At 34.7% G+C, this 24,638-nt stretch overlaps 1 protein-coding gene across 5 annotated transcripts in view; it reads left to right on the top strand.

Moving 5' to 3' along the window:
- Positions 1-24,638, top strand: part of RALGAPA1 (Ral GTPase activating protein catalytic subunit alpha 1) — a 262,025-nt gene that overhangs the window by 99,052 nt on the left and 138,335 nt on the right. For 3 of the 5 annotated variants that reach the window (XM_066343584.1, XM_066343587.1, XM_066343585.1), the window contains exons 13-17: positions 2,523-2,671; positions 7,601-7,730; positions 9,622-9,859; positions 11,209-11,370; positions 20,181-20,321. In XM_066343584.1, coding sequence (XP_066199681.1) covers positions 2,523-2,671; positions 7,601-7,730; positions 9,622-9,859; positions 11,209-11,370; positions 20,181-20,321 — 820 coding nt within the window. The remainder of the gene's footprint in view (positions 1-2,522; positions 2,672-7,600; positions 7,731-9,621; positions 9,860-11,208; positions 11,371-20,180; positions 20,322-24,638) is intronic. The other 2 variants (XM_066343586.1, XM_066343588.1) reach the window with 1 other exon arrangement.

Here is a 24,638-nt window from a genome sequence, read left to right as displayed (position 1 = left end):
TACTTTCAACCTATATTTTTTTTGTCTGGACTGCTTTTCTTCCAGATTGCTACAAATTCAGTTTTGTCTTTTCCTTTTCAGTTCACTCATATTTATATTCATTCTTTATTCCTCCACTGCCTCCCACTTCCTTGTGAATGAGTATCCTTGTGGACGATGAGGTAATAGTGAATATACTTGTCTTGTGTTTGGTTTGTGACAGCACTGTCAGGTTCAGTTTCTGTTATAGAATTTGTTAGTGTTTGATAAATGTTCTTTTTCAATTAAGGAATAATATATTTTTTCTTAGTTTGCTAAAGATTTTTTTTCAAGAATGAATAAATAGTGTATGCTTTTCCTGCATACATTGTGATGATCATCCTTTTTTCACTTTAATTATCCTTTTTTCACTTTAATCCAGGGGCCTCAAACTCGCGGCCCGCCGAACAATTTTGTGCGGCCCGCAGACTAATCCACGAAGTTCAAAATATTTTGGGTAAAATTAAGTAAGCCTAGGGGCCTACTTGTATTTTTCATTTCTCTAGCATCCTAGCTAGATATTAGCTTAGTTAACAGCAGTTGTGATGCGAACTACAGTTTCTGGTCGTTTTGTGACACTGAGTAAACTGCATGTACGATTGTGCTTGTTGTACTGATTTTTTTTTGTTTTCACTGCAGTGAGAAAAGTGTTGCATAACAGTTGCCTTTTGTAGACCTAGTGTGGCCCGCCAAACGGCTGTGATCTTGTGATCTTGCTCTGCGGCCCACATGCTGAGTTGAGTTTGAGACCCCTGCTTTAATCTATTGATAAGAGTGTATCAATAGAATTTTCTGATGTCAAGATATCCTTACATTTCTGGGTTAAATACTACTTGATTATAAAGTATTATATCTTGCTCAATTTTTTTTTTCCAAGAATTTTGGCTATATGTTCATAAATGATACCGGTTTCTTCTTATATAGTTCCCGTTTGTTTTTTTAATATAGGATTATTTTATGGAAATAAACTGAGTGATTTTCCTTCATCTTTTTCTCTCAAACAGCTTGTATAAAATAGGGATCATCTTCCATGACGATTAGGCAGAACTTTGCCTATAAACCTATCTTGGCCTGTTAGGGCTGAATCAGGGAGACCTTGATTACCAGATAACTTTTTCCATCATTTTGATACATAGTATATACATCTTCCCTATTTCTTCTTCTTCTTTTTTTTTTTTTCTTTTTTTTTTAGTGAGAGAAAGAGAGACAGGGAGAGGAATAGCGAGGGACAGTCAGGAAGGGAGAGAGATGAGAAGCATCAGTTCTTCTTGCAGCACCTTAGTTGTTTATTGATTTCTTTCTCATATGTGCCTTGACAGGGGTGGGGGGGCAGCTAAAGTAGAGCAAGTGACCCCTTGCTCAAGCTGGTGAGCTCGTGCTCAAGCCAGTGAGCCCACGCTCAAGCTGGTGAGCCCGAGCTCAAGCTAAATGAGCTCACACTCAAGCTGGCAACCTTGGGGTTTCGAACCTGGATCTTTTGCATCCTAGCCCATCATTCTATCCACTGTGCCATCACCTGGTCAGGATTTCCTATTTCTTCTTGAGTCAGTTTTGACAATTTATGTTTGTCTTCCAAATAATTTATTAAATGTTCAATTATAAGCATAAAATTGTCCATTGAACCATTGTTTTAAAATTTTCCACTATATAGTTGTGTCCTTATTTTATTTCTAATGTTTATTTGTGCCTCTCCCTTGCTTTCCTGGGTAATGTTACTAGGCTTACAGAGTTAGCTTTTTTCTATTTTAACTGTTTTAAAGTAAACTTAGTATTCTTTTGTCACATGATTTTACAACTATATTTTGTCACATAGGTAATCTAGGGGATTTAAGTTAGAATTATGAATGTAGAGGTATAAATGTCCTAGGTTTACAATGGATGTAATGTTCTCTTTTGCAAAGTATCCCCTATTGCATTTGCACTTGCCTATCACCTTTATAACTTTGTCCTCAATAACAAATTGATAATTTGATTATAATAAATTTAATTAGATACATATTGATGAATCCTTATAATTAATACTATAATATGTAGTCTGTTTATACAGTCTGTTATTACTAAAACAGATGTACAAACATAGCCAGTAAACATGTAAAAAGAGGAAAGATGGTTTTAAACACCTCATTCAGAAAATTACTGATTTAGTATCATTTTTATCCTCAACTCTTTGTACTTTTTATTGTCCCTTTTATTTTATGGTCACAATTGGGTTATTATATTAAAGCTCTAAGTTTTAAAAAAAATGCTATTTTTTGTTTGTTTGGGGGGGCATGCCTAATAGTAATTTAATCTTTGTCTAGGTAAACATAAAAATACACAGATTGAGTTTAGATTTCAAGTATCAAGCTGGGGGTAGAAGTAAAGTTATATATAATTAACCTACGGTCTTATGTCTTCAAGTTCAATATGGATCACCTAGTGGTCAACATCCAAGGGATTTTTACTTTGAATAATAAATTTGTTGAAATTCTATAATGAATGACTAATTATTTCTTTTGTCTTAGGTATTTATTATAAACTCATCAAATATATTTCTTCTTGAACCTGCAAATGAAATAAAAAGTCTTCTGGATGAGCACACAGATATGTGTAAACGCATTCTTAACATTTATCGGTTCATGGTTGTGCAAGTTTCAATGGACAAAAAGACTTGGTAAAAATATTTATTCATTACATTTTTTGTATTGTGTGTATGAGTATAGTAATTTTTAGAGTATCTGTGAACAGGGCTTGTCACACATTGTAGAGGGTTCTGTTACTGAATAAATGAATAAATATAATAATTTCCATAACAATCATGGTAACAACAATAGTCTCCTTCATTTATTCCCAACATTTTTGATCAAACTTCCACAAGATTCCTTAACTTATCTTTCTAAAGTGGGCATATGATAGCTTTCTGCATCCCTAGGAATGTACGCATGCATGCATGTGTGAATTAATGAATTTATACATATGTAAATGAATGAATAAGTACACTTGATCTTAGCCAAAAGGCCAAGAAGCGATGATGAATGAATAAGTAAATGCCTAATTCCTCACCCTGGCATTTAAAGTCATGTACAGTTAGGCTCTTGCTTACTCTTTAGCCCTTTCTCAAGCTTAAACTTCACCCAGCTTTATCAAATTGTTTTTTACTCAGCACATGCTGAGTTTTTCTTGTGGTGTCTTAAGTCCTTCCATCATTTCCTATTGTCATAACTGTCCTTATACTTCCTTTTTCTACATATCCTTATATTTTTCCTTCCTTTAATTCTGTATTTTTACTTCTGTTGTAGTTGTCAAACTTGTCTTAATTCCTAAATTACTTGTATAAATTTCTGTTTACTTCACTGAATTGAGGAGTCCTAACACATATATATTGATTGTTTTGTTTCTATATTTCCTACATTTCTAGCATAGTACCTTATGTAGCATTTAGTACTCTATAAAGATTTGTTTGATTGAATGGAAAAACAGGCCTTTTGGGGAGATGCCAAGAGCTGTTCTTCAGTTTTTATAAAAATGACACATGTTCATTATGAAATTCAAAGAAAGGTTTTAAAAAGAAAATGAGCACTGGCCAAGTGACTCAGTAGATCAAGTGTTGTCCTGGCACATTGTGATCATGGGTTCCATCTTTGTTCTGGGCACCTACAAAAAGCATTTATACTTCTCTCTCTATTTGTCCCTCTTTCCCCACCCCTCCTCAAATCAATGGAAAAAATAAAAATAAAAGCATTTGGACCTAGTGTCTTTAAAAAAATGTTGCCCAAATGCTCACTCACCACCAAATACACAGTATTATACCATATTTGTTACTATAATTTTCTTAGCCAGCCACCTATTGATGGATATCTATCAATAGTTATTTCATTTTGTTGAAGGAGAGGAGGACAATGAACATCCTTATCCATACAATTTTTCTCCTTTGACTCATTATTTTTATTTTTATTTTTGTATTTTTCTGAAGTTGGGGAGGCAGTCAGACAGACTCCTGCATGTGCCTGACCGGGATCCACCCGGCACGCCCACCAGGGGGCGATGCTCTGCCCATCTGGGCCGTTGCTCTGTTGCAACCAGAGCCATTCTAGCGCCTGAGGCAGAGGCCATCCTCAGGGCCTGGGCCAACTTTGCTCCAATGGAGCCTTGGCTGCAGGAGGGGAAGAGATGAGACAGAGAGGAAGGAGAGGGGGAGGGGTGGAGAAGCAGATGGGCGCTTCTCCTGTGTGCCCTGGCCAGGAATCGAACCCGGGACTCCTGCACGCCAGGCTGATGCTCTACCACTGAGCCAACCGGCCAGGGCCTTTGACTCATTATTAAAGGGTAGGAGTACTTAGTCAAAGAGCATGCTTACTTTATGTTTTGCTATATATATAGGAAAAATGGCTCTATTTTGAAAAAACTTTTATTAATATTATTATAATTACTTCTAGAAATAGTTATTATTAATTTATTTGGAATACTTTTTTGTGCCAAGTATTTCTTCAAGCACTATATGTGTATATTCATTCTTTCTCTCTCTTTTTTTTTTAAGATTTTATTTATTGATTTTACATAGAAAAGAGAGAGGGGAAGAGGAATGAGAAGTATCAATTCATAGTTGCTTCACTTTAGTTGTTCATTGCTTGCTTGCTTGTCTTATGTGCCTTGACCAGGCAAGCCCAGGGTTTGGAACTGGCAACCTCTCAGCATTCTAGGTCAACTCACTGTCCACTGCACCACCAGGCGATATGTATATTCTTTCTTAATTCTGGTAGCAGGATAAAATCATAACTCTATTTTATGGTGATTCTTAGGTACAAAGAAATTATGTAACTTATCCTTGTTCACACAGCTGAAATTTGAACTGTGGTCCTTCTGACTTCAGAACCCTAGTTATTATTAGCCAGTAACTATACTACTTGGAGTCATTCTTTTGTTGGTCCACCCTTTTTACTTTTTATATGCTTTGAATCAGTGCTGTTGAGCCAGGTCAAAGTGAGAATCTTGCTATGTAGAACATGATTTTAGATTATTATTATTATTTTTTGTGTGTGTGTGACAGAGACAGAGAGAGAGACAGATAGGGACAGATAGACAGAAAGGGAGAGAGATGAGAAGCCTCAATTCTTCATTGTAACTCCTTAGTCTCCTTAGTTGTTTATCAGTTGCTTTCTCATATGTGCCTTGACCCGGGGGGGAGGGGTAAGGGGGAGAGGCTGCAGCAGAGCGAGCAACCTCTTGCTTAAGCCAGCAACCTAAAGCTTCAAGCCAGTGACCTTTGGGCTCAAGTCAGCAACCATGGGATCATGTCTATGATCCCACGCTCAAGCCATCAACCCCATGCTCAAGCTGGTGAGCCAGCCCGTACTCAAGCCAGATGAGCCCCATGCTCAAGCTGCCAGTAACCTTGGTGTTTCAAACCTGGGTCTTCTGCGTCCGAGTCTGATGCTCTATCCACTGCACCACCTTCTGGTCAGGCTAGATTTTTTTTTTCTTAATTTTTGTAAAGTGTCTTGAAGTCATGGCATGATAAGACATTACCCACATATTTTTTATTGTTTACAAGACTTTATGAATTAAAATCATTACTATTGTATTACTAAGTGAAAGGTTATCTGCTATATGAGTGAGTTAAAGTTTGACCACAAATCAGATAAGATTTATTTTCAAATCTATAACTTATTATATATGTAGCTGATTTCAAATAGCTCTTCAGTTCTATAGCTAAGCTAGAAGCCTAGGATTACAAATGTGGCACTTTTGATTTTTTATGAATGAAAGTGTATTTGTTAATAAATTCAGGATATTCTTTATTCAATGATAACTTTTATACTTGATTTTGCCCTCACTTCCCAAGAAAATTATGATACCTAGAAATGAAATGTGTTGATGCCTCTGGCATATTTCTCATATAGACTGTTCCACATACTGCTATGCCTGGAATGGGCCAGCAAATGAGCCAAAGATGAGGGGGCTGTGATAGGGACTGGGCTGTTAGCTTGCTTTGTCAGCCTCTTTTTTTACATATGGTTGAATTATTACATACAGGTATGGTAGTTTTATGTTTTTAATAATAAGCATCCAAGAGAGAGAATCTTGATAAGGATAATACTAGGATTGGCTTGGCTTGAATAAAAAAATGGAAAGAGACAATAGAGTTACAGTCCTTGATTAATTGTCAGGCTCATTGTGATCTGTTAATCTTAAAATATCATGTAAAGTTGCTCTGGCCAGTTGGCTCACTGTTAGAGCATTGGCCTGGCATGTGGATGTTCTGGGTTTGAGTCCTGGTGAGGGCACACAGGAGGAGCGACCATCTGTTTCTCAACCCCTCTCCTTCCTCGTTCTGTCTCCCTCTTCTCTCTCTCTCTCTCTCTCTCTCTTTTTCTTTGTTCCTCCCACAGCCATGGCTCAGTTGATTCCAGCAAATTGGCCCTGGAAGCTGAGGATGACTCCCTGGCCTCTGCCTCAGATGCTAAAAATAGCTCTGTTCCCAAACAATGGAACAGCACCCCCAGATGGGCAGAGCATGGCCCTCATAGACATAGACAGGAGTCTGTTTCTCTGTCGTCCCTCCTCTCACTTAATTTTACACACACACACACACACACACACACACACACACACACACACACGTATGTATGTATAAGTAGGGTTTTTGGGGGTTTTTTCATTTAATTTATTGGGGTGACATTGGTTAATAAAATCATGTAGCTTTTGATGTCGAACCTGCCTCAATTCTAGATATGTGGTTGTTCTCCATATTATAAAGATGGATCAAAGTAGAACTATATTGCATAGTTGGATGAGTGTTCTTCACACAGCTCCCTAAGATCACTACCTGTTTTGGAAGGTGGAAGAATGGGAACAGTCCTTACATTTTCACTCCAGTTTTTCAGCTTTTGCATAAATTTGTATTTGATGAAAATGTATAATGGCTGAAAAATGGTTTTAAAATTATACAGATTTATAAGGTTGAATTTATATATATATATATATATTTTTAGGAAGGGATGTTTTGAATATTTATTAACTTTATTCTTTAATAACTTAATTGTAAAGTTACATCATTTAATTTTGGGGGGGTATTTTTCTGAAGCTAGAAACCGGGAGAGACAGTCAGACAGACTCCCGCATGCGCCCAACCGGGATCCACCCGGCACGCCCACCAGGGGGCGACGCTCTGCCCCTCCGGGGTGTCGCTCTGTTGCGACCAGAGCCACTCTAGCGCCTGGGGCAGAGGCCAAGGAGCCATCCCCAGCGCCCGGGCCATCTTTGCTCCAATGGAGCCTCGGCTGCGGGAGGGGAAGAGAGAGACAGAGAGGAAGGAGAGGGGGAGGGGTGGAGAAGCAAATGGGCGCTTCTCCTGTGTGCCCTGGCCGGGAATCGAACCCGGGACTTCTACATGCCAGGCCGACGCTCTACCACTGAGCCAACCGGCCAGGGCCATGAATTTATATTTTTAATATCAATATTTAAAGAATTCTAAAAATTTGAAAGATATTTGAGTTTTGAAAGTTAATACCATTTTTATAACAAATATTAATTTGAAAGTTACTCATTAACCAAAAGCAAACATATACAAGAAGGAAACATTAATTAATTTTTTTACTTTAAGGGAACAGATGCTGCTTGTGTTGCTCAGAGTCACGGAGTCTGTACTGAAGATGCCATCACAAGCTTTTCTACAGTTCCAGGGGAAAAAAAATATGACATTGGCAGGTCGACTTGCAGGACCGCTTTTCCAGGCAATAAAATAAATAAATAAATAGTTAAATAGATGGGTAGAGGTGTATATTTTAAAGAATCATTGAGCCCTGGTTTTGTTGCCTAGGAAAATATGCTTTAAATCAGAGATCATTTCATATTAAAGGATATTTTATAGAGCTGAATTAAAAGTTGCTTTTTTAAATAGGATATTTGCCATATGTACAAACTCACAACCTGCCATTAAAGTGAAGGAAATAGCAGGTCTGAGAAAAAGGTATTAAAACAAACTGACAATATTTACTTTCTCTTTTGTGTGGTATAGTTTTATGATTACAAAAAGCTGCTAGAGGGCTTCACAAGTTATAGAATTACCTGATTGTTTGCTGTATGAGTTTTCAAGTCTCTGGCAATGTTAGAAAGCCAAAACTTTTTTCTAATGTTGTTGCATAGTAATGAAAAGATGAAGATTTTTACTTACCATGCTGTTTCATAAGACTTTATTCTCTTCACTTTTTTATTTGAAGTATCAGTGATAGTTTGATTATATAGAAATTTATACATTATATTTTCCAACTTGAGGATAAAATACTGACTTTAAATGTATTACGGATTTTTGGGAAAATAGGAAGCAAAATATTTTCTTAAGATGACACATTAAATACAAATATATGAATAAAATTGTTCTTAATGTCAAAGATGAGCACTATCTCAGATCTATTTCTTGACCATAAATATAACCATTCAAATTAACTTTTTTCAAACATGCTAGTTTACCTAAAATTCTGTGCTGCTAGTGAATAATCCTTCAAAACCAGCTACATTTATTATCTAAACTCCTCTTGACCTCATTATCTTTTTTTTTTTTTACTTTCCTCATTATTAAGAACTAACCTAATGGTGAAAGCTGTAGGAAGACAAAATTTTACCTTGCTATGTGGAATAATTCTGTTGTAGTCTGGACATCTAAAGACAGTATGGAGGATCACTAGTTATTAATGTTCTGTACTATAAACTCTGCTCATTCACATCTTCACTTTTATTTTTTTAGAAATAAACTATACAGATTTATTCAAGGATCTTAGATTTGCAAACTTGGAATACAGCTAGGCAAAAACCTTGAAGTGTATCGAAGAAGAAAGGAAAGTTAAGGGTTGTTACAGTAAAAAGTATATTGTTGAGAATAACCAGTCCTTCATTCTTAGCCCTGGATATTTACCAGTCAGATGTCAAGCAGTCTGGGCGAAGAACATCTTCATACTGAAAGTGTAAATTTATGTGAATTTTCCTAATAAAATTTGTAGACTACAGCTTTTGAAAAATATTTGTGATTTGATTCTTCAGTAGGAGAGTATATCTTTAGCATCAGGGGTACTGACTGATCAGTAATATTTATCCTTTCATGGATAATTTTTAAATTTTTGATTGGATTTATTATAGAACACTTAATTCTTCTTGTGTCTTTACAATGAAATTTAATTTTATTCTTTTGTTTACATATCATTTTTCAAAAACACACCTCATTAAGTACATCTATAATTTGTAGATTTAGAATGTGCAAGTTAGTGCTTCCTATTTGAGAATGTAGGTATCCTTTTTAGCTCAGTAACTACAATTTCACTGGTTAATAGTGTAGGTAGACTGTATATTTATAGAAAGCATTTATTTAACATTAACTTAAAAGAGCATGAAGAATAGTTATAGTTACAACTTTGAAAAGATTTCTTTTCAGTTTTGGCACCTTGTCTTGATTGCTAGAATGTTGACATTTGGCAGTAGTTTAACTGAAATATATAGTAGATATATATAGTAACTATTAGATTGCATGAATTACTGTGGGAGTTATTCTGCTTATCTTTAAGTAAGTTCTTAATAATTAAACATCTGACTTTGAACATATTTCTTTGTTGTTTCTGATTATTTGTCTTATAGACTCTTATAGTTGCCTGGATCAAAGCAAATCTAAATGTGTATATTTCCCGAGAACTTTGGGATGACTTACTGTCAGTCTTGTCATCATTGACCTACTGGGAAGAGTTAGCCACTGAGTGGTCACTGACTATGGAGACACTAACTAAAGTTTTAGCTAGAAATTTATATAGTTTGGATCTCAGTGATTTACCATTGGATAAACTGAGTGAGCAGAAGCAAAAAAAGCACAAAGGGAAAGGTAAGAGTTAAGTAATTTGTTAAATAATTTGTTCAAATAATTTGGTCCCAATAGATGAAGCCAGGAAGAGGGCTGAGGTTAAAAGTCATGTCTCTTTTTCATTATTTCCTCCTTCATTTACACTGAAGGTTAAAACTTTTCAACAATAAAACATGTAAGCACCTTGTAATTATTTTTGAAGAACCTTACCAATAGTACTTTTGATGTGAGATGAAGTGTTCTGTGCATATCTAGATAATGTTAAATAAATAATTCAGAATCTTAAATAATTTATTTTAATAATTAGCCAAAATGAAAATTTATAAAACATTCTTCCTTTTTATCATACACAATTTTTTGTTAGAACTTAAATGGTGATTTTATGTTACTCTATTTAAAAAGAATTATATAGCCTGACCAGGTGGTGGTGCAGTGGATAGAGCATTGGACTGGGATGCAGAGGACCCAGGTACAAAACTCCTAGGTCTCCAGCTTGAGTATGGACTCATCTGGTTTGAGCAAGGCTCACCAGCTTGAGCCCAAGGTCCTTGGGTTGAGCAAGGGGTCACTCGGTCTGCTGTAGCCCCCTGGTCAAGGCACATATAAGAAAACAGTCAATGCACAGCTAAGGTGCCTCAGTGAAGAATTGATGCTTCTCATCTCCGTCCCTTCCTGTCTGTCTGTCCCCATCTGTCCCTCTGTCTCTCTCTCTGTCACATAAACAAATAAATAATAAAAATAATTATATAAAAGGTCTTTTGAAACATTTTCTTAATTTTAACTAGAAGCAAACATAAGTGTGGACTATGTATCTAATGTTAAAACGTGGTAGAGGGACAGTAACATATTATTAATACATGTTTTTATGATCCTTGGTTTGTTAGTGCTTTTCACTTTTATTAATAAGTTGCTAACTAGAAATGGTATCTGAGTCACATTTCACACTTAACAGTAGTCCAGGATGGTAAGTATGTGACCAATCCATATTTTCCTGTACTATTTATTTCCCAAGCAGCTATTATTGGCAGGTAGATAGTTTGTAATTTCCACTGCAGGATGGCTTTTGGTTAGTTTATTTCCTATTCTTTTTGCTTTTTCAAATGTTTCATTTCTGTTACAAATCAAGTAGGTGACAAAGGATTTACAATAGTTTAATTGTCAGTGGTATATTTAAAAATTCTACATCTGTTTTGGAGTATAAGTTTTACATAAAATGAAGTTCAATAAAGCATTATAGTACATGAGCATTTTATTTTGTTACTTTATATAATGTGAGTAAATCTAAGAATCTGAGGTAAGGTGAGACATATAATTTGAAGAAATTATTGATTACGTGATAGTATACTAAGATTGCAAATCTACATTTCTAGGAGTTGGACATGAATTTCAGAAAGTTTCAGTTGACAAGTCCTTTTCTAAAGGATGGAGCCGTGATCAGCCTGGCCAAGCCCCAATGAGACAGAGAAGTGCAACCACCACTGGTTCCCCAGGGACTGAAAAGGCGAGGAGTATAGTACGGCAAAAAACTGTTGGTATGTGCTCTTTAAAATCATGAGAATTGACCCTGGCCATGTAGCTCGGTTGGTTAGAGCATCCCAATACCCAAGGTTGCAAGTTTGATCCTCAGTCAGGGCTCATACAAGAATCAACCAATGAGTGCAGAAATAAGTGGAACAGCAAAGTGATGTTTCTCTCTCTCTCTATCTGTCTATCTAAAATTAATAAAATAAACGCATGAAAATTGTATAGGGCAATCCATTTATAGTAACAGTATATATAAATGCAGTTTTTCAATCAGTTGATTTTTATAGTTAAGTGAAACACTTCTATAGCAGAACCCTATTTTTAGTAGTACTCAGCGTCCAGTAACATGCTGTTATTTCTTTTGTGATATTAAGATTTATCTTACATTATTGTTTTTATGTAGTTTATTTTACTGAGGTTATCAATAATTCTAAACTGTTATTTTACAGAGTTGAAGTAGAACTGATTCATTTTCCAGAACTCATGCATTAACTGGTAGAGTTTCTATTAAGTGAATATACTCACAAATGTGAAAAATTTTCAGTACTACAATTATATATTTAGATTGGCTTCACAGACTTCCAGTTAGGAATACATGCTTTCTACTTGCACACAGCGAAGGCCAGTGGAGTCTATTGTTAGGTTCCTTGCTGCTTTTAACAGACGTGGAAGAAATTTCTATAATGTTGGGCTAACAGCAAAGGAACAGTGATGTGAAGAATTTATGAATGTAGGATTACTCAGCATGCAGTGAACTTAGCTACCATCTTATTCCTTTTCCTCTCAGAGATTTTAACTTGGTTTGAATTGTAGTAGAAACAGTGCTATAATGAAAAGCAAAAGGGCTTTGTCCTAAACTCTTTTTTCATTCTCTTTCATTATTAAATAGTTAGATAACCTTGGACAATTTACTGAATTTCTAGACTTGACTTCAGCTATGTAGTACCTGAAATAAAATTGCTTGAAGTCACTTCAGGCTTTGCAATCTATGATTCTAGGAAAGTACAATTTTTGGTTGGGAGTGTATCTATACCTAGTGATAATCGGTGAAAAACACTGTTGATTTAAAATAAATTTAAAACCATTCTTATAAGTTTATATCATTTATAAAATTGACTCTGAAGTGTTAAGAATTGCATGCTAAAGGAAGAAACAAAGTAGAAAGAGAATAGGGAAATTAAAGATGTAAACGACTTTAAAAAATCATGTTAGCTTTAAATCCATCAGAAGAATTATATTTCCACAACTGTCTACTTTCTATAAAATAAGCATGAAATTATATTCATTGTATATATCAAGCATAAAGAATAAGAAATGATACAAAGAAAAGGGATATTGATGCATTAAAATAAATATAATAGAAATTTTGGTATAGAATCACTTTGAAATTCTTTATATCTGAAATGGCTTTATTTTATATTAATTAAAATATTTACAGAAAATATTTGTGTTAGGAAGGAATTGTTCTTTTAAGTTTGAAATTTTACTTTATTTCACTTAAAACTTAAATCTCTTTAAAGTTTTTTATATTTTTTTATGGAAATAATTTATGCTTAGTGTGGAAAGTAAAGTTTAAATGTAAAGACACTATCTGTCTAATGAGAGGTAATCATTGTTAACATGTTGGTTCATTTCTAATTTTTCAAAAGCATATTATATAAAAGAACAAAATATTAATTTTTAAATTCTGCTGACCTCTGATACTTATGTTAAAACAATTTTCTGTGGCTTGTTCATTGAACAAACCTATCAAAAAGTTAAAGCATTAAAACTTTTGTTTTGGAAGGTACCTGCTAAAAGTAGAAAATACTAGTATATTTTTTGGACATCTATTTTCTTAAATTTTTAAAATTCATATTTTTGTGTTCTTAATAAACTTAGTTAAAAATTCAAACTATGATAACTTACATATATTCTAATAAATCTCTCTCCTTACTCCTCCCCACCCTCCCAGTTCACCTCATTAGAGACAACCACTATTCTCAGTTTCTTGAGCATTCTTCTAAAAATACTTTATACATAACAGCCTGGATATACAGCATAATGTACAGACCATTGTGAACCATTGCTTTTTGGACATTCAAACAAAATTTTTTTAAGTACTCACTCTGGAAGCACTGTTCTAAGCATTTTGGCTGTAGGTAAGAACAAAGTCAATGAACTCCACTGAAGTTGACAATTGTAGTGTTTGGGGAGACATATAATAAATAGATAAACTAGTAAAGTGTCAGGAAGTAGTAAGTACTATGAAAAAAGAGTAAAGCAGGGTAAGGGACAGGAAAGTATAGGATGGGGAGATTTGGGACTGTTTCAGATAGGGAAGTCAGTGAAGGCCTGTCTCACCATGTGATTTAAGAGCAGAGACCTAAAGAAAGTGAGAACAGACATCCAGAAGAAGAGAGTTCCAGGCAGAAGGAAAAGTAAGAAAGCCCTGGACAGAAATGTGCTTGGGTGTTTGAGGAAGAAGGAGGAGGCCGGAGTGACTAGAGTGTGGAGTGAGAAAGGAAGAAAGTGCTAGGAGGTGAAGTAAGCTGTGATGATATATTTTAAAGATTATTACATATCAGAAACTGTTGAACTTCTTAGGTCAGATTTCATTACCTGAAAGTACCGTAATTTATCCCTTGTTCTGAAGATGGACATTCAGTTAATTTCCAATTTTGAGTTATTAAAGATGGTACAGAATGCAGTTATGTTTACTTCTATACTTTGTACATACATGCATATATATCTGTAGGTTTAATGTGTAGGATTTGAAGCTGAATTGTCCTTAAAACAATGAAATACCACTATACACCTATTAGATGGCTAAACTCCAAAACACTGACAACACTAAATGCTGATAAGGTTGTGGAGCAACAGTAACTCTCAGTGCAAGTGGGAATACAAAAGGGTACAGCCACTTTGGAAGACAGTTTGGTAGTTGTTTTGTGTTTTTTTTCCAGCAGGGGAGGAGAAAGAGAATGGTAGTGGTGAATAAGAAACAGGTTTTTGTAAAGGGAGGGGAGGGGGCTCTCAGAGGGAAGAGACCTGAGCACAAAAGAGGTCTGCAGAGGGACCAGAGAAAAGTCCTGAGAGAGGGGCGCCCCCGGGGGTCAGACAGGAGGCAGAGAGAGTTGGGAGTCCACGGAGAAAGAAAGATTAGGAGTGGAGGTTTTAGGTGAGGTTTCTCTGGCCAGAAAAAGGCCTGCGCGGTGGAACAGGTGGCACAGAGATTAAGGACAGGTGCGCAAATAATTAGAAGCCATGTATGAGGGGATGAGGAAGAGGAGCGGTCCTTGCGGACTTCTAACTCCTTCGGGTTTCTGCACCAAAATGTAAGGTATTTTTCCCTGCCAAGAAGGAAAGAACAGGGCTCGGAGCCGCAAAGTATGGAATAACAAAAAGACTTTATTCAGTACAGAGCGCGCATCCTGCCCGCCCGGCAAGGTTCCCTGGCCCCGAGGTAAGATGGAGGCCAGGGAAGTTGCCCAGTTTGGTAGTTTTTAAAAAACTAAACATATTCTTACCATTGGATCCAACCATCCTTGTTATTTATCCAGATAACTTGAAAATATATGTCCACACATCACCTGCATACAAATATTTGTAGTAACTTTATTCATAATTGCCAAAACTTGGAAATCTCAAGATGTTCTTCAGTAGCTGAATAGATTAACAAACTGTGGTATATCCACACACGGAATATTATTCAGCAATAAAAGAAATTAACTATTAAATCATGAAAAAATATGGAGGAGCCCCACATTCATATTGCTAAATTAAGAAGCCAATCTGAAATGGCTACATATGATTTCAACTCTATAGCAGTTTGGAAGAGGGAATACTAAGGAGTCTATTAAAAGATCACTAGTTACCGTGGGGTGGGGAGCAGGGAAAGGACAAGGGATAAATAAGTGAGGAGCATAGAAGATTTTTAGAGTTGTGTGAAACTAGTCTGTGTGATACTCTAGTGGTGTATACATGTCTTTATACATGAACCCTGATACAAAGAATGACCCTGATACAAACTATGGACTTTTGTTAATAACACTGTATCAGTATTGGCTCATCCACTGTAGCAAGTGTACCATACTGATTCATGCAAGATATTAATACTGTATTTGAGGAAACTAGTGTTCCTGGTGGTGGAGAGAAGGGGATATATTAGAACTACTTGTACTTATCACTCAGTTTTTCTGTAAACCTAAGACTGCTTTTAAAAAAGTTAAAGTATATTAATTAAAAAATACATATGATATATTAATTAGAAACAAAGTAATTTAGGTGTTTGAAATAATCACAGGCTTACCTTTGAAAATTTTATTTTTTAAAGTGTCATCATGTTCTCCTAATTGATTTGGGAGAAATCACATTGATACTATTTCTGACTTTAATTTACATTTCTTTTATGTAATAGTCCTTTTAATAACAAACCTAATTCCTCTTGTTAAATCTATTATTATTTTCCCATGACTGAATTGCCTATAGAGTGATAAAATATGTAACTTTTAAAGACTAATTTAACTTTAGACAGCTTTGTTTATACTAGTACTCTAAACTAATATAAGCATTTAAAGTCCTTATAATTTATGAGGATACTAGTATAATCTATGGTAAAATTTATAAAATAGTAATTTTATTATATTCAAAGTTTTATTTTATTCCTGAGTTTTCTGATTGGAATTATGCTAAGAGAATTTATTTTTCACTTAAAGGCAACATGTCTTGATTTAAAGAAAATTATTAAACATTACATAATTCTTTAACCTTCAGTTTACTCAGGATGGCCCTAGTAAGAAACTTTGTACTAAACTTTATTTAGTATAAAATGTCATTAAAATTTTGTGACTAGCATATTTAATATAACTATTATTAAAGGAGATACAGTGAATTTAGGACTTATTATAGAATACAATCTAGAGAAGCAATGTAACACATTTGTAATTATGATTTAGAACCTGACCTTCAGCATTTGGAACAAATATATCACTGTATCTGTTTTCAGATTTTTCCTCTTAGTTTATGTTTATTGCAAAATTAGGCCTAAATTTCAGGACTTATAGATAGATGTGTTTCTGCCAGTGAACACACATCTATCTATACATGTTGTGAATTTTACTTGATTATAAATTAGGGAGAAATATGTGTAACATTTTGGAAGTGAGAAAAGCCAGAGTTGCCTTCCTATTTATTTTGTATATTTGTGTGCTTTTAGTGATCTGTCTAAATTGCTGTTCGTAAATTTCTTACGCTGCATGGGAACTCTGGAGCGAAGGTTACGTGTGGTCCAAAATGAATTTATGTAGAGTGCATCTATTTTTCTTTTTTATTTCTTTTTAACTTTTTATTTTTTTAAGAGTAGTGAAGATAAGAATCCTTAAAATAGGGCGTACTCCCCCCCCAGGAGCATGCCTGCGCTTTTCCCTTCTCTTGGTCCCCCCACAGGTGTGTATCTCCTAAACTCTTAACAGTCCCCACGAGATGTGAAACCAGGGGAGGAGTGAGCAGCAGCAGCTCGTCCCGGGCTAGCCCCCTGAACCTTCCTCCAAGGCCCCCTTTTCTCTGAGTCTCCAGTGAGCTAGAGCAGCCCTGCCTAGACTTACTTCTTTCCTATAACATTTACAGAGAGACAGAGCAGCCCTGCCTAGACTTACTTCTTTCCTATAACATTTACAGAGAGACAGAGCAGCCCTGCCTAGACTTACTTCTTTCCTATAACATTTACAGAGAGACAGAGCAGCCCTGGCTAGGCTCTCCTGCTGCATCTTCTATCCTACACCCTGCTGTGTTTCACGGTTCCCAGCTTTACTATCAAAGTTAAAAAAAAATAATAATCCTTCAAATATTGGTATGTTTATAGGCTTATAGGTTTGAAAATTTGCTTTTACTTTTTGATGCTATATTTTGATACTGCTCTTTCATTTATATAAAATATACTGCAGATTTAAGAAGCTCATTGATGGATGTGATTTAGAAATGTATGCAGTAATAGAAATGTTAGTGGTTTAATAGAGATCTTCTGACCTAAGCTTTAGATTACTATATCTTGAAAAGTCCCAGTAGTTAATTCTTTCTAAATTTCTGTAGTGGGGTTGCATGGCTGTGAGGCTTCCTTTTTAATTTTTTTGTATTTTTCTGAAGTGAGAAACAGAGAGGCAGAGAGATAGACTCCCACATGCACCCAGCAGGGATCCACTTGGCAAGCCCACTAGGGGGTGATGCTCTGCCCATCTGGGGTGTTGCTCCATTGAAACTGGAGCCATTCTAGCACCTGAGGCGGAGGCCATGGAGCCATCCTCAGCACCTGGGCCAACTTTGCTCTAATGGAGCCTTGACTGCGGGAGTGGAGGAGAGAGAGAGAGAGAAAGGAGTGGGAGAGAGAGAAAGGAAAGGGGGAAGGATGGAGAAGCAGATGGGCGCTTCTCCTGTGTGCCCTGGCCGGGAATCGAACCCGGGCATCCACACACCAGGCCAATGCTCTACCACTGAGCCACTGGCCAGGGCTATGGCTGTGAGGCTCTTGATGGATTTCTAGGTATGCATAGACCTGTAAGAAAGGGAGGGGTCAATTTTTGAAGAATTCATTCCAGATCATAGCACTAACTTAGTGTTTATAGAATAAAACATTTATGAAAGAAATTCCAAGGGAAATGCCCAGTCTCTTCAAATTCATGGTGGAAAAGAAGAAACAGAAAGAATTATCTAACCCATGAGAAAAAAAATAGAAGGAAATTTGTAATTCATTTGTGGAATTGAAAATTTGATTTAATTTAGTTTTTAAAGGAATATCTCTGAACCTCATGTTTGATGATAGTAGGTGGTTTGTGTTAATAAGCAGCACTTCAAGTTTTGCCTCTGTGTGTCTTTGCTGTAACAAGTTTTACTGAGTGATTATTTTGAAATCAACTTTTATTTCAAACTGGATTATAAAATTGTTGGTCACTTTCACAAAAGAAGCTCGCAAAAATGTAAGTAGGATTAGATTCTAACATTTTGTATGCAAGTGCAGTTTTTAAAAAAAAAAATCATTTTAGGTTCACTACAAGACAAACCCATACACTGCAGCCAGTTGCTATTGTCTTAATATATTTCAGCCTTCCATGTTTTGCTGCCCATAAATTTATCTAAAAACTGCTCTTAAGGAATTCTTTATTTTGCCAACATAAATACTAATTTTTGAAAAATCTGATTCTTTTCTAGTGACAAACTCTGACGTACCTTTAGTTTTGGGTTGATACTTTTTCTGGTTTTCTCCTCTCTATGTTCACAATGGATACTTTTGTTTTTTAAACGATTATATACTGGGCTACTCGAATACACATATCATTCAATAAAGATTAATTAAGCTCATATGTGCCGGGCACTAGGGATATAAAGATAAGAGGACATAGTTTTTGCATTTGAAAAGTTGAGTGGCTGACATAGGAAACATGCAATCCACTAAAAATAAATTGTAAACTTTGTAAAAGCAGGAATTCTTGTTTGTTTTGTTCATTGCTATATTTCTAAGAAATTAATGATGTGAGAGAATGAGGAAAGATTCCCAGATGAGACGACATTTTGAGTATGAAGGGGCATCTCAGGAAGAAAAAAAGACCAAGCATATTATGAACTCACAGAGCCACACTGTTTCAAAAGATTGTTCACTTTTCAAGGAGCAGGATAAAGTCAGGGCGTTGGGTTGGAGAGCCAGATGATGACATTTCAGTGGCCCATGCAGCCAGGTTACAAAGGCCTTGTGTGATAGGATGAGGAATTTAGGCATCAGGGAACCCAGTGTTTCTTGTAATGAGTAAAACCCAAGGTTTTAAATTGATGTTAACATTTAAATTTCTTTTTTACCAATGTCACTATTACACTGTATATTATGCAATATTTTTTAAGTCCTCTCTTCTTACACAACAATATACATAACTGTTTTACTAAACTAGTAAGTTAAAAATGTTTGGGAAGTATAAACTTGATTATTAATTTAGTTCAAAGTGTATTAAAATTTGTCTTTAATTTTATGAAATGGTGACTCTCCTTTTAAGATTTTATCAAATACAGCTACAAATGCAATTTTTAAAAAGTAATCCAGCTTTTAAGTTACCTTTAAAAATTTAAGTTTTTATATAATATGCTTAAGATTCTGAATAAGCACAAACTTGTTTATTTTTCTGTGAATTGATTCTTCATACTGATTGCAAATTCTATTTTCTGTAAATGTTTTGATATATATTTTAAAAGTTAACTTTTATATAAATAAGAGATACTGGTTTAAGTATTATTCTTCTATCAGGAACAAATATATACTAACCATAAGATTCAATGTTTTAGATTATGAATTACATAAAATTTTCTAAAGAAAGACCTATGAGTGATCTTGACAATTTATTAGGGAATGTATGAATGTAGGAACTACTTTTTTTTTTTTTGGAATTCAGCTTCATTAAGAAGAATGGCTCAGAGAAATGCCCAAATATGGTACCAAATTTATTTTTAAAGAAAAATTACATTCTTTTTAATGTTTCCATTCAATGACATTTTCAACTCTTTCTTTTGAGAACATAGGGCTTATAAAAGCTTGTTTTTAATGTGATATCATTGTAACTTCTAATAATAAAAAGCATTTTCTTGCTTTATACCAAAATATTTGCATTTGAAATGTCACATGTGTTTTCTGATTTCTTACAGCTTGCCAGTATTTGCCGTGCTGAAATGTTTTAATTTAAATTTTCCTTCCTTTGTATCTTTTAGTTTTTTCTCTGTTGCTGCTTTTTCTGTGACACAAGCCTTTCATTATAGTCACTCTTCTTTTTTCCTTCCCCACTTCTTTCTTTTCCTTTTTTTAAAGCCATGAGAAGCCGATCCATTGGTGAATGTGCTCTGCCATCGGCCTATATACGCAGTGCTAAAAGTGCTCCTGTTCTGATCCATACTTCCAAACCCTTCTTGCCTGATATTGTTCTCACTCCCCTTTCTGATGAGCTTTCAGGTAGTGCCACCTCTGCTAATTTCTGCACCACCTTGTTCACGTTTAATCCTCTGCTTTCAAATTTTGCTTAATCAAATAAACTCGTCAAAATTAATTTCTTTGGGGGAGGTGTGGGAAATTGGGAAGTGGTTGAGAAATCAACATTTTGAGTTATTTGAACTCTAATGCTACCCTTGCAGTTCATTCTGGAAGTGCTAAGTTTAGTGCTGTGCCAATGTCCAATATTTTTGGTTGTAAATGGCCAGTTTCTTTCTGTTTCTGTTTCATTTTTTTTTCTTCTTAGGTGGTTAAGAGACATAATATTGTATATTTACATCATTATAGATGTTTCAAAAAGATGACTTGGACGATAACAGTCAGCCTTGACTTTTATCTTCCCATTGTTTTCACTAACAACATGGTAAATCTTGAATAATGCGTTATCATCTATAGTAGTGGAACTTAAGAAAGGGGAAAAGTACATAATCTAAAAGTTGTTTTATAATAAATCTTTGTATTTATATTAGATTATAATAGTATGTAGGATTCTAAGAACCCACTCATTTATAAGCCAAATAAAGAAATAGTTCTATGAAGCCTCAGTTTCTAAGGAGCCTCAAAACCAGCTCAGCTTTTCAATTCTGCCTCAGGTTCTTGATCCCCAGTACTGGGATGGTCTCTTTAATAAAGTTTAATTAACATATAATAAAATGTGTAGATCCTAAGTTCAGTTTAATGAATTTTGAGATTTATACACACCTGTATTAACCATCACCACAAACAAAATATTGCAAGTTTTCATTACCCCCCGAATTCCCTAGTGACACTTTCAATCAGTACACCCCTCATGTTCTGGTACATGTGCGTGCACACCCCCCCACACACACATTCACTTTTGAATTTTTATCACCATAGATTAGTTTTTTTTCTTTTTAAAAGTGAATTTGTATGAATAGAATCATTTAGTGTCTTGTCTGTTAGAAAGAAGCAAATCTGTGTTGAATGTAGTTACTCGGCAAAATGTCCTAGCCCAAAGAAAATTGCTGGGAACTTTGTTCAGCCCTGTTTTAAACTTCTTTTTTTTCTCTTTCCAAGTATTCTTGATTAGATAGATGTCCATTCTGCCTACATTGTTGTGAGTGTAATGCTCTTTGTTACAGCTTTATATAGACTAAACTAGTTGAATAGCTGAATATCCTTGAAGAGTTTCCTTAAGCTTTGGGGACTACTAGTTCAAGGGCATTGGCACTGTGTCAGTGACATTATTTCTTAACATCAAGCTCACTGATGTTGAAAAGGTTTTTTTTTTCTAGACTCCTGCCTGAGGTTTTGATATCATATGCAGGGGGTTGCACAAGAATCTGACATTGTTTTTTAAAGTTCTGTCTGGGCAAGCACACTCTACCTATTCTGGGAAACAAAGTTCTGCTTCTACACATTTGATAGCCCAGTTTACCAGTCTATAATTTTCCTGATAAACAGATCAGCAAAAAGCAGAAATCTCAATAACTGTTCTTATGCAAATTAGCTCTTACTAGTCAAAAATAATACTTAATGAAAGAAGGGGTGTAAAAGAACATAAGCATGTTGGACAATTGATTTTGTTTATATTTCTGCAACTATTTCTTACTTTTTTCTAATCAAGTACTGTGGGTTTCTCACCCTGAAATTAAGTTTGCAGACCCACCTTCTTTCAGTTAGTTTTCAAAACTGGTAATTTGTTTGCCACATTTGTTATTGTTAGAGTCTACTGTGTCCAGGTCATATTACATAGACTGCAAATGTTATAATAACAGTACTTCATTATTTGAATTGAGCCCTGCACAGAGCAAAATATTTTTATCTTTCTGCTTCTATTTTCTGACTATTATGAGAAAGACTATAGTATCTCTCACATCCCATCCTGTTCCTAAATTCTTCCTGATCAGGAAGAGAATTTTTTATCTGTAATCAAACAAGTAGGCTCTTTATACAATCAAGAACTTCTTATCAGTGTGTGATAGTAATCTTTTACAGTTTTTTTTTGCCTATAATCTGCTGGTTCAAATATAATTCTAAGTTAGACTTTTTTGCTAAAATAATGTGTTCATTTTTTAAAGTACATCTCAAGAAAAATCTGCAGCTAACTTACACATGGCATTAGAGAACATGTTGTTAAACAAAACAATGTCATTTTCTTATCACAAAGATGATTAGGGTCATTTATTTTCAGAATTTAAGAGTCAGAAAAAATATTAGAAGGATAGAAGAGTAAAAGATAATTTAGTGTTTTAAATTTTTGTGGTCTAAAATTAAAATGAATTAAGCTTGATTTGTTGCTGTTTAGTCTTTTCATATGACTTCAGTGATGTAGGTACTGCTTTGAATTACCTTATAAATTAAATATTTAGTCTTAAAAAGATGTAGAGTTTTTACTAGCCTTCCTTAATAGTAAAATGAAGTACATAAAGGACATTGTCATTTTATTGTCAATTCCAGAAAATATTTTGCATTTCAAAGTAGCATCAGTTTCAGCATATTAATAGAAATGATTATATGAATTCAGGAGCTGTAAATATATATATTACAACTTTTGACTGATAATAGAATTTAACTTTGGTAAAAGGGATTTGGGCACTTGATTCTGTACCTTGTTCTAGAAATTATTAAGAGTTTTCTAGTAGTATGTTAGTATTATAACTTAGGCTTTTTTCCTGAGGAACTAACTTGATATTTTCCTAATTAGCATTAATTTTTAATACAAGACTTGCTTTCTTTCTACTGCTGTTTATGGAGCTCCTACTGTATGATGAACTATTTTATTTATTTATTTATTTTGTATTTTTCTGAAGCTGGAAACGGGGAGAGACAGACAGACTCCCGCATGCACCCGACCGGGATCCACCCGGCACGCCCACCAGGGGCAACGCTCTGCCACGACCAGAGCCACTCTAGCGCCTGGGGCAGAGGCCAAGGAGCCATCCCCAGCGCCCGGGCCATCTTTGCTCCAATGGAGCCTTGGCTGCGGGAGGGGAAGAGAGAGACAGAGAGGAAGGAGGGGGGGGGGTGTGGAGAAGCAAATGGGCGCTTCTCCTATGTGCCCTGGCTGGTGATGAACTATTTTAAATAACGGGGACATTACGATGTTAATACCAAACAAATTCAAGTGGGAAGAATTTTTTTACATATTAAAATTAATATTACACGTTAATTAACATCTTTTAAAACAGTGAAGAAAAATTTTCTTTGAAACAGAATATTCATAAAAAACTTTTTAATTCAGAAAACTTTAATGCTAAACATTATTAAAGAAATCTAGAGATAAAACATGTTTCCAGTACTTTGTGGGCTCTATAGAAAGCATCTTTCTCAGTGTTCAAGGTATTTTTTAGTTTGTTAAAAAGCTTTTTCCTTGTTTTTTTTATTCAGTGGTTACTGACACTTTAGGTTAAACTAACTTAATTTAGAGGCTGTTATTTTTCAAGATAAAATATAAACAGCATATTAAATTATTGTGAAGGTCATTTTTGTTTTAACCTGATGCCCCATTATTTTTAGCAATCAGTACAAACTTTGTCAATTGTTTTCTTCTGTATAATTTACAAATTTTGTATTTGACTAAATTTTAATTTCTAAGATACTTATCTTTATAGAGATAACTCACTGGGCAATTTAATGTGATTTTCACCAATTAAAAAAATAATGAAAGAAAAATGAGTTATTCATAAATATGTCATTATTTGAGAGATTAAGAACATAGACTAATTTTTGCCTTGCTTTTAATCCAACTATTTACTTTCTAATTATATAACTTCAGGCAAGTCACTTAAATAATTTATTTAGCTATAAAATGGAGATAATAACACAGGGTTGTCATGAAGATTAAGTGAATTAATATATGTAAGATCCTTAGGACAAAGCCAAGCATGGAGAAAAGACTATATATGGTTTAGCTATTAATTGGTGTTTTTTCCTTAACAAAGTTCAGTTATATTTCTTTAAGGCTCATAAGAGTCAATTATGCAAATGCTGGCATTGATTTCTTGTCAGCAGTTTATTTTCTTGTTTGATTTTATGCAATTCGTATTTTCATTTGTTCAGGTAGGAACTATCTTTAAAGCTTAAAATTGTCAAAAAGTTTTTGTTTTAAATTTTTTAACACTATATTATTGATAGAAAAATATTGATTTTTAAAAGCTTTCTCAAACTTGCATAAAAGTTTTAGCTATTCATATGTGGTAACACAAGTTTAGGAATAAACCTTGGGCTAACATAATGGTTAAATTTTCTAATATGCAAGATGAAGACTGGGTTTGGGAAGAAAGTCCTAAAGATAGAACTTCACAGTAATCCCTACTG

The sequence above is a fragment of the Saccopteryx leptura genome, chromosome 6 (genome assembly GCF_036850995.1).
Source record: "Saccopteryx leptura isolate mSacLep1 chromosome 6, mSacLep1_pri_phased_curated, whole genome shotgun sequence".
In the NCBI taxonomy this organism is placed as follows: Eukaryota; Metazoa; Chordata; class Mammalia; order Chiroptera; family Emballonuridae; genus Saccopteryx; species Saccopteryx leptura.
The sequence above is the reverse complement of the archived record's forward strand: the minus strand, read 5'-3'. Positions and strand labels throughout refer to the sequence as shown.